This window comes from Eriocheir sinensis, chromosome 35 (assembly GCF_024679095.1).
Source record: "Eriocheir sinensis breed Jianghai 21 chromosome 35, ASM2467909v1, whole genome shotgun sequence".
Taxonomy (NCBI): Eukaryota; Metazoa; Arthropoda; class Malacostraca; order Decapoda; family Varunidae; genus Eriocheir; species Eriocheir sinensis.
In genome coordinates this window covers 5,993,797-6,004,709 of record NC_066543.1, presented here as the reverse complement: position 1 = coordinate 6,004,709, position 10,913 = coordinate 5,993,797, and the positions used below count along the sequence as shown (strand labels likewise).

General features: G+C 46.7%; 1 protein-coding gene and 1 long non-coding RNA gene across 2 annotated transcripts in view; both read right to left on the bottom strand.

The window, feature by feature from the left end:
- Positions 1 to 202: 202 nt before the first annotated feature.
- LOC127007575 (uncharacterized) lies at positions 203 to 1,612 on the bottom strand. The gene is made up of 2 exons (XR_007760292.1): positions 975 to 1,612; positions 203 to 897 (listed from the first exon to the last, which is right to left on the bottom strand). It is a non-coding gene; the product is annotated as an uncharacterized LOC127007575 (long non-coding RNA).
- Positions 1,613 to 4,473: 2,861 nt separating this feature from the next.
- Positions 4,474 to 10,913, bottom strand: part of LOC127007547 (contactin-3-like) — a 249,851-nt gene continuing 243,411 nt past the window's right edge. The window contains exons 14-16 of the mRNA XM_050878716.1: positions 9,024 to 9,233; positions 8,510 to 8,601; positions 4,474 to 6,327 (exon numbers count right to left, since the gene is read on the bottom strand). Coding sequence (XP_050734673.1) covers positions 5,572 to 6,327; positions 8,510 to 8,601; positions 9,024 to 9,233 — 1,058 coding nt within the window. The 3' untranslated portion in view covers positions 4,474 to 5,571. The remainder of the gene's footprint in view (positions 6,328 to 8,509; positions 8,602 to 9,023; positions 9,234 to 10,913) is intronic.

Genomic DNA, 10,913 nt, shown 5'->3' with positions numbered 1-10,913 from the left:
TCCCTGCAGGTTAATTAATACACCCTTAGTTCCCCCAACGCCGGACACCCTACAGGTAACAGGAGCCAAGGCGACCCGCTGAACTAAAATTACTTCGTGTGCAGGTCTCGCATCAAGTAATTTCCTCCTGTTGTGAACTGAATTGAAGTGAAGAGGGGGAGTGAAGTTGTTTAAATGTGTGTGCCTGCTTGTTTTAAGTGTGTGTGTGTGTGTGTGTGTGTGTGTGTGTGTGTGTGTGTGTGTGTGTGTGTGTGTGTGTGTGTGTGTGTGTGTGTGTGTGTGTGTGTGTGTGTGTGTGTGTGTGTGTGTGTGAAGTAATAACATAAAAGTAATATCTTATTCTATGGAGGTTGGATCATACCTGTAAACGCAAAACCATACTAATAGATATGTTTTGAAATTACTGAGTGAAAGTATGAAAAATAACTTCCTTATTATCTAAAGTAGTAATCTGTTTAAAAAGTGTAAGCGGTTTAAGAGAAATGGCGCCGATATGAAAAGAACAAGGTTTGGTCAAAGAATATTGTACAAGCGAGGACATGACAAACAGTGCCGCAGCGGCTGAGTTATATAAACAAATGAAAGGAAATGAGTGTGTCAATAAGGTTTCCATAGAGCGCTAGTGAAATTTTTTAATGAGTATCCTTACGAAATATTGATTGTTCCTTTATTAAACACGAAATAGCACGTGGCCTCAGGTAAGCTAGGTGAACACACAGGTATATCTCACCTTTACCACCACCACCACTATTATTCCACCTCGATCACCATTACTGCCACCACCCCATCCGCATTTCTATTATTCTACCATCCTCACTATGACTACTACCACCACCACCACCATCACCATCTACACTCACTATCACCAGGACCATCACCCCATTTCTACTCTCCTACCTGTACCACCACCACCACCACCATCACCATCTACACTCACTATCACCAGGACCATCACCCCATTTCTACTCTCCTACCAGTACTACCACCACCACCACCACCTTCACCCCTAACTCATGATTTTTTGTAATATATTCTCCCTACATGCAAACGAGCGTCACCACCACCACAACTCTCACTAATAATAACTGCCCTTTGACTTATAGATCCATCATCACCAGTGACCATATGACCACCACCACCTCACTCTTCACCGCCACCTCCACCACCTCACTCACAACCTCCATCTTAAAACCAGTCAGGAGAATTAACAACAGCACCGACATCACGTATACAGTATTTTTTATCTCTTACCCATTATGAACGTCTTACAGAATAGTGACTCGCCCTCTCCTCTTCATTCTGCAAGACATCACCTCCTCCTCCTCCTCCTCCCTCCTCTCCACCCGCACCTCACGCTTCTCCTCCTTCACCTTATGCCACTCACTTCCTCACGGTGTTCAGTTAAGACGAGGCTGAGCAAGTAAAGGGACTGAAGAGAAAATAGTTGGTCTTGTGTGAGTGATAATCTTTTGTTTTATGGAAGGCTTTCAAGAGTGGTTAGTGGTATGAAGACAGGATTAGCTCGTATGGTAGCAGTAGTTGTTATTGCAGTAGTGGGAGTAGTAGTAATAGTAGTAGTTGTAGTAGTAGTAGTAGTAGTAGTAGTAGTAGTAGTAGTGTGTGTGTGTGTGTGTGTGTGTGTGTGTGTGTGTGTGCACACCTGTTTATATGGAGCTGAGTAATGTGTGTGTGTGTGTGTGTGTGTGTGTGTGTGTGTGTGTGTGTGTGTGTGTGTGTGTGTGTGTGTGTGTGTGTGTGTGTGTGTGTGTGTGTGTGTGTGTGTGTGTGTGTGTGTGTGTGTGTGTGTGTGTGTGTGTGTGTGTGTGTGTGTGTGTGTGTGTGTGTGTGTGTGATCTACCTATATTTTCTCCTCGCCCTTTCTTCACCTATTTCTTCATCTCGTCCTCCTCTACCTATTCCCATTCACCCTTCTATCCTCCTCCTCCTCCTCTTCTTTTATCTCTCCTCTACTCTCTTCCTTCTTCCTGATCACTTTCTTCCCTCTCTTCCTTATCCCCCCTATCTTTCTCCTCCTCATCATAAGTTCCTCCCATACCTCCCTCTTCTGCTCTCCTGAATATCACGGAATTGGGAATGTCGGGGAAAAGATAGGCATACAGAAAGTTAGATAGCCAAATATAGATAGATACAGATGGATAGCCAGATAGATAGATAGACTGATAGACGGTCAGATACATAAAGTGGGGCGTAAAGAATGTAAACGATGAGGAAAAACAGGCGGTCCGAGGGTGCGCTTGTCATTGTCGAGGCTTTTAGCGATGTATAACTTTTGCCTCGGAACTCTTTTTTTTTATACCTCTTCACCGTTTTGTTTCTACCACGTGACCCCCCCCCCCCCCTCTCTCTCTCTCTCTCTCTCTCTCTCTCTCTCTCTCTCTCTCTCTCTCTCTCTCTCTCTCTCTCTCTCTCTCTCTCTCTCTCTCTCTCTCAGCGGCTATTCTTCTCAACGTTTCCAATAAGAGAATGTTAGGGGCAATTTTTTTTACGCCTTTGTTGATAATGCGATTTTTTTTTTCTTTTCTTTTTCCTGTGAGCTGAATGAACAAAATTTCGAGAGAGAGAGAGAGAGAGAGAGATAGAGAGAGAGAGATTTAATACATTATTCACAAGCTAAAAAAAAAAAAACATGTTAACGATAAAGATGTTTTGTATTGGCAGTAATCGTTGTTGAAATAAAGTTATTTGTTCGAAGTAAATAATATGAAGAATTTTTACGCAAGTCAGATCCTGCTGTTGATTTTTTTTTAATTATGTGCACGCGTAACTGAAAGGGGAATATTGCTCTCTCTCTCTCTCTCTCTCTCTCTCTCTCTCTCTCTCTCTCTCTCTCTCTCTCTCTCTCTCTCTCTCTCTCTCTCTCTCTCTCTCTCTCTCTGGGGTCGAGTTTATTTCCTTTTCTCCAATTCACTCCTTTTTCCTTTCTTCCTTCTTCCTCCTGCGTCTTCCCCCTTCTCCGCCTACCTATCTTTCTTTTTATTATTTACGGTTCTTCTCTCTCAGCTTCCTCCTCTCAACAATTATTTCTCTTTACTCTTCTCCTTCAACGTGTTCTTCCCTTTCTCTCCCCTTACTCCCTTCTCCCCTTTTGTACACATTCGCTTTCCTATACTCTTGTCTCCGCTCCTCTCTTCAATCCCTCTCTCTCCCACTCTTCGTTCTTTTATCATCGTTCTCCTCGTTTTCATTTATCCTAATTCTCCTCCCATTTCAAGAGATGCGGAAAAATGAACGTTTCCTGCCCTATGTATATTCCATTTTTCAGTAGAGGAGGCTGCTGCTGTGGTGCTTCGTATGTTATTTTTTTGCTGAGTCTTAATTCATTATCCGATTATACGTGGTCTTTTTATTAGCTTTCCCGCGGACTGCATGGAAAAAACAGACGTAGACTTTTGTTACTATTTTTTTACACTGATTTTTGAGTGAAGTTTATTGCCGTTATATTTTGGGCAAACGTTTCTTTTTCAGTATTTTTGTTTCATATTTTTTCTTCCTGTTGTTGATTTCACTTTGTGCAGGTAGGAAATAAGTTTAAGTTTCCCATGACTGCCAATATTCACGCAACTCTCTCTCTCTCTCTCTCTCTCTCTCTCTCTCTCTCTCTCTCTCTCTCTCTCTCTCTCTCTCTCTCTCTCTCTCTCTCTCTCTCTCTCTCTCTCTCTCTCTCTCTCTCTCTCTCTCTCTCTCTTTCCCCCCTCGTCTCATGGCTATCCCCCACTTATCGAGCACTATCTTTCGTCCCTCTCTCCTCACCTAACCCCTACTTTTCCTTTCCTCCCTCCTGCCCGTCTCTCATTTTTCCTTTGTAAGTGACGCATTCCCCTCTGTTTTACTGTATACTTTCCTTCCCCTCTTCACCCCCCCCCCTTTCGTTTTTAATTTCCTGTGCAACTCTTTCCCCTTTTCCTTCCCCTTCCTTACGCCCCATTTGCCTTCCCCACTGGTCTTCCCCTCACCTTTTTCCCCTCGCCTTCTCCCCCTCTCACCTGCCCCTCAGTGCACCTCACCGCTACCTCACCTCCTCCTCTCGTTCTCCCCTCACATTGGAAGAGAAGTGACTGTTGATTTCACAAACCGATCGGGGTGAGAGAGAGAGAGAGAGAGAGAGAGAGAGAGAGAGAGAGAGAGAGAGAGAGAGAGAGAGAGAGAGAGAGAGAGAGAGAGAGAGAGAGAGAGAGAGAGAGAGAGAGATACTGCCTTGAAAGAGAAAGTAAAATGCTCCCGTCTGTCTTTTTGTTCTTGCAGTCTTTTCTCTCTCTCTCTCGTTTCTTCGCCCACGGATGGTTCTGTGTGTGTGTGTGTGTGTGTGTGTGTGTGTGTGTTATTTCTACTACATTGTAAAACTATGTGTATGTTATATAGGAGACTAAAATAATGCACGATATAAAATAAAAGAATAAGAGGAAGTATCTTTGCACGGGCACAAGTATGGATATGAAATAGACGGAAGCGACAAGGAAGTGTTGATATTTATAGAAGAAGAAGAAGGTAGCAAAAGACCACAAATGAGGAAAACCGCTTTAGTGATTCCTTGGAATGAACAGCCTACGTCTTATTTTGCTCCTCATGAGACAGTGAGTGGCGAGGTTTGGAACATGACCAGTTGACGAGGCCCAACCGTTGGAACGAGGAAAGCAGCCTTTGTACAGCAGAAAAGAGGGTGAGGGGAAGGACGTGGGAGGAGGAGCAGGTGCGCTGGGATGAAAAGTTGAAAAAAATCCTGCGTCTCCTGCCACATTTGGTTTTAAAACGTTTTTGTCTTCTTCCATTACTTTTCCCTTTATTTCCGCCTGTGTAACAAGAGTCATGTTGGCAGTGTGCCTCAGTGTTCAGCCGAGATTGAGTTGCAAAGTGAAAAAATGTTTTCTCTTGTAAAGAGTGCTGATTGTGCAAAGATCAAAGAATAAAAGAACTGAGCAGCTACCTGTGTGTAATTCACCACGGCCTGATCACGAGTTGGACTCGCTTTCGCCAGTGTGTGTGTGTGTGAGAGAGAGAGAGAGAGAGAGAGAGAGAGAGAGAGAGAGAGAGAGAGAGAGAGAGAGAGAGAGTAATTCTATTGGTATCTTCCTGAACTGACCCACGTTTGAAGGCTAGTTTGGGCTAGTCGCTCTTGGCAATGGTAGACCACATTACCTCCGTCTGACACCCGGCCCCCTTACACTGCTGGGTGGACACAGGCTAAAGAATACTGCCCATCCGTCTCCACTGCTCCCGGTGATCGGTAACCGAATCCAGGATCTCTTGGTTATGAGCACATCGTACTTACCCCTGCACTATGGAGCACCGAGAGAGAGAGAGAGAGAGAGAGAGAGAGAGAATGTGTGTGTGTGTTGTGTGTGTGTGTGTGTGTGTGTGTGTGTGTGTGTGTGTGTGTGTGTGTGAGGTTACATATTTCCATGTGTTTAGTAACTTGTTACACTTCCACACGGAAAACACGGAGAACACAGTGAGCCATCCCTCACGCGGCTGTCAACGTGCACCACCACGGGACCTGATTCCTGAAGGGAGGCGCTGCGAGGCCCTCGGTGCCGTGCCCTGCCGCCTGGGGGGCTACACGGCGCTCTCCTCCCCGTGCGTTGAGCCGCCAGTCCAGGTCACGTGCTTAGCTCTACTCTTGGGGCTCGAGTGGGTTATCTGGGGTTCCTGGGAGTGCTCTATGCTGTCTTGGCTCACGAGGGTCCGCTGCTGGGGCGGCGGACCGCCCGGCAGGTGGCTAGGCACGAGGCCGAGGCCCATGTGGTGCCCAGTCGGCAGCTGCGTGTCGCCCACCAGGCCCACATGAGGCTGCACGTAGTGGATGGCGCCCGGGTGCTGCTGGCCCTGCATGGCGGCGTCCGTGCCTGTGGTGTAGATGATCTGCGGGCGCGCAGGGTGCTGCAGGGAGATGGCCGCCGGGGTGCCGTGGTGCTGCTGGGGCCGCATCGGAGGCGAGGCGCGCACCACGCAGGGCTGCGGGATGAGGCCGTGGCCCGAGCACTGTTCCAGGGACGAGGAGCGCTGGAGGCAGTGCTGCAAGGGAGAGGAGCGTTGAAGGGTCTGTGGAGGCCCTTGTGTGTGGTGCATAGGGTGCTGAGTGACCGGGGGGCGAGAAGCCGTGTGCTGACTACCCATAGTGCAGGGGACATGGTGCTGGTGCTGGGGGCCTGCTGAGTGCTGAAGGGCATGCTGAGTGGGCGACAGGTCGTTACAGGAGGCAGAGCAGTATTGGGGCGGGGGTGGAATGTGGGCGGGGATGGTGAACACCGCCCCCCCGCCCCCAGCGCTGGCAGGGGTTGAGGCCGTCCCAGTGCTGCCCTCAGAGGTGGCCTGCGGGGAGGGAGAGTCAGCAGGCGTTCACACACACACACACACACACACACACACACACACACACACACACACACACACACACACACACATACTTACCGTGGACCCTAAAGACACACGCACCCACGCCTTCTTGACGGAAATATAACACTCAAATGAAAACACAGTTCCCTCATTAAAACAGAATTCCATTTCCATGACAATCTCACTTCAGTTCCCCCTGCTCAGCGCCAACACATGACTCTGCTCCTCCTCCTCCTCCTGCTCCTCCTCTTCCTCTTCCTCCTCCTCTTCCTCTTCCTCTTCCTCCTCCTCTTCCTCTTCCTTCTCCTCTTCCTCCTCCACCCCTCCCTCGTTCTGCCTTTAAAACGAAAGAAGCAGTGACAGAGAAACAACGATTTTTTTTTTTGCTCAGACGTCTCCGGCATCTCATCAGGGCCTCGCGAGGACCTCAGAATGCGCGGGTAATAGAGTCACATTCCTAAGTAATGAAGTGAAACGGTCGAGTCTCGCGTAGGATGTGAGGGCTTGTTTTGCTGGGCCGGAAGTGCTCCAGGTCCCGAGAGAGAGAGAGAGAGAGAGAGAGAGAGAGAGAGAGAGAGAGAGAGAGAGAGAGAGAGAGAGAGAGAGAGAGAGAGAGAGAGAGAGAGAGAGAGTTTTTATGATATACATTAGCATATTCTATATTCTCTCTCTAAAAAGAGGACATAAGCCAAGCAAGATGGCGCCACTATAAACACTTTCCTGAGCCATAACAGGCAGGGGTCGACCATCACGCCCCACCGCGCAGACATGCAGTGCAATGTGGTTATAAATTGTGCATGAAATAACTTGCTCTCACCACTAAAAACATTAATTAATTTTACTAGAACTTCCAATTAATTTAACTGTTGAATTAGCAATAGCGTGCAATGAGAACATTCATGATTCTGGAAGCCATGTTTGAAATTTTATGTGATAATAATGTAAGTAGTTTATCTTAACTATTTCCTTACATATATTTATTAATTGCATTACCTTTGTGTTTTCTGTGTAATGCGGTAAATCGTTTATTATTTTCTCTTGTATGTCAATTGGGGAAAAGTGATAATTATGTTTCATTGCGTGTGTTTGTGTAAGTTTTTGTTTTGCACAATGACTCTGACCTCGTCAAAAAAGGATTTTGTGAACGCACGGATTTGCATCCTCTATTTGTAGCTCAACAACTGAGAGCTGCCCGCTCGGAGGATCAACCATGTAAAATTGCTCAAAATACTCATCCAAACGAGCCGTCTGTCCATCCGTGTCTGACATGAGGCAGCCATATGCTATTCGAATGGCACTCTGTCGAGAGAAAGGCTCGGAGTGGAGCTTCCCTTGGGCTCTCAGTATGCAAGTCAGGTTTTTTTTTCTTAAAACTGCCCTCGACGTCCTCAACAAGGCTTTTAACATATCTTGCCTTGTCTCTCCTTAGGAGAGCTCTTGCCTTATGTGGCAAGAACCCTATATTGGTCCCGACTTTCAAGAAGCTTGGCAGCGCGACCCTTTCATATTATCCAACGACTCCCCGAGGCACGAGCGTTGCAGCAGCAAGCCTATGATCAGTGGCAAAGAACTCTCTGACACCGGAAAACCCCAATTCTTAAGGATACTCGAACAACTACTTAGCATGAAGATGGCCAATATCCTTAGCCACCTTTCCATCATTGCTATATACCACCTGCAGCGGTGCAGCTTTATTTCCCAAGAACTTGCAATGCTCAACCTTTTGGATCTTGTAAAATTCAGAAGAGAACTGCTGGTATTTTTGGATCCAGAGTGACGAATACATAATTCATTGTCAGCTCTCTCAGTGCCAATAATAGCTTTGAAACCCAGAGTATTCAGAAACATTATTTGCATTATGAGCTCATCGACCACAATAACCCCAACAAGAAACGGCTGGAAATGGAAGGAGAGACCTATACCTTTCCCCTAGGACGGGTGCCGTTGCTCATGCCGGACTCAACTAGCCAGTCAACAAGAGTCGCTTCACGATCACTCACGAGGCAATTAACAGCCACTCAGCCATTCGCCACCCGCCAACAATCAGTCGATTACTCACCAACTACTAGCTCACCAGTTACTGTCACTCACCAGTCACTGTCATTCACTCATTAGTCTCTCAGCCGCTCAGCATTCACTCAGGCACTCAGCCACTCACCAGGAAGGGCTCAGCCTCCGTCAGGTCCGGGTTCTCCACAGCCTCGCCCTTGGTGGTCGTGGCCTCCCCGGCGCTGCCCTTCGCCTCCAGCTCTGTGTTGAGGGTGACAAGGGATGCTGACAGAGGTGACGATGGTGGCTCACTGGTTACTATGGGTGAGCAGATGAATGATGATGATGGTGATAGTGTTGACTTTACAGTAGTGATGAAAATGACTCAGTATTAATTATTGGCGACCTGATGATGAGTGATGGTGATAATGGTGACCTTTTAGTGGAGACGATCATAATTCATTGTTAATATTGACTATGAGATGGTGGTGAGAATAGTGGCATGATTGATGAGGTCAAATACATATTTTCATAGGCAGTGACGTCAGTGGTGATTATTAGCTAACAAATGGGCTGGGAACTACTGACCTCCCCACCTGGGATGCCTCACCAAACCTGGACAGACTCATTTGACTCCTTCACCTGGACTCTAAGGACCTCACTGTCCGCCGCGCCACACTCACCTTGCCCCGCCACCAGGTCCGGCGTCCTGCCAGGGTTGCGGGAACAGTGTCGCCTCGTGATGAAGATGGCGGCCGCGGCGAGGAGCAGCAGGGCCCCCACCACGCCCAGGAAGACGCCGAGCAGCGGAGACACGGCGCCGCCCTCCGTCACCTCGGGCTCCGGCTGGCTGCTGGACACGCCTGAGACTGCCACCGCGGGCGAGGACGAGACTACATGTTATTCCTTCGATGTGTCGCCCCGAGAACCTCTTAAAGCATACCAGCACTGCCTAAAACATGTTCTGCCTCACTGTGATAAATATTCATCCATTTTTCTCTTGTGACCTATACATATTTTGCCTTTGATGTGTTGCTGCGAATCCTCCTAGTACCTTCCCAGCTCTCCTTCCTATTATTTTCATGTGACTCTTCTCCTTCGTGGGCTGTTCCATCAATGTCTCCTCCGAGAACCTGCCTCTCAATCTATCGTGACTATTATTCTCTCCAGCTTTTGTCCTTGAATCATTTCCTTACCTTACTTTTTTACATGTTTTCTCTTTATGTGTCGTATTCGGGTAATCCGTAGAAACTTGAAGGGCAGTTTAAAACTCTTAACTAAGAAACTCCTTTACTTATGTTTTATTTATCGTTTCCCCTCTTCCTCTTCTAGTTTGTAAGTTATTCTTTTGATCAGTCACTCAAAGGAAATTTTCAGATCTTCAAAGATGGTGTGGCGATCATGCTAGAGTTCCGATACCTTTGCTATATGTTTCTTTAATCCTTTTTCTTTTTTGCACTCTGCCGATGTCAAAGAGATAACATCAATGGACCCAAAACAGTCCTGATGCCCTCGTAACATTTCCTTTCAACTCCTTCGACGCTTCCCTTCCGCCTCGCCTCATCTTTCTCCACTTCAATGCGTTAATTTGTTATTTTCCTTCATTTTGTAGCACCCGGGACTTTAATAGCCCTCCACCCTATAGAAACCATCTTATTTCTGTAGTTTCCTTCCATTCTTTCTTCCTCTATAATTCTTCCTCCTTACTTCGTCCTTCATCTCCCTCGCTCTCGTGACCTCTACATATCACTTCTTTGATCTGTTGCTGCGGATGTTTCAGAACCTCTCTTCCTCTCCACCAAAGAATGATCTCTCTTTCCGCCTCCTCGTAAATCCTCTTCGTCTCCATCATATTGTATTTTATCTAACGTTTTTCTTTGGTTTCCTTTCTTAGAGCTTCTCCCCAAGCCCCCAAGGGAAAGATCTCTCCTTCCTACCTACTTCCCTTTTCGGTTTTTCTTTCTACCTTGTATGTTCGCGTCTGTCCTTACTTTCGTCCTTTACTTCCCCTTGCGTTTTGTGGTCTCTTCCTCATGTATTTTCTCCCTCTGAAGATTAGTCACCTCTCCTTCTTAACCTCCTCCCTCTCTCATTCGTTTTCTTCTCTCAGTCATCTTCCTTCGCCCCTTAGCCCTCTTCTTTCCTTCATTCTTCTTCCTTCTCTCTAATCGTCCCGTTCTCTCCCTCTTTTTCTTAAGCTCCCTGGGGCTCAAATTCTTCCCTATTCGAATTATTAACGTTGCCCGGAGAACGCCTACCAGTCCAGGCTCTCAAACCGTCACACACATTTAATAACACCTAATGATGATTTTTTTTTATACACCTGCGAACTTATGAAATATTTTTTAGGCGAGCATTTTAATTATTTCTTCCCCCTCAATATTTTATCGCCGAGGGATATTGAATCGCCGGCGGAGGAAAGGATTGGGATGATGTGAAATGAAATCGGCGAGGAAGAAGTAAGGGGAAAGAAAGGAAAGGAAAGGAAAGGAATGAAAATGGAAAGTAAAAAAGAATAAAAAGAAAATGAAAGAAGAGAAAACAGAGAAGGGGAGAAAAGAAGATATGAAAGG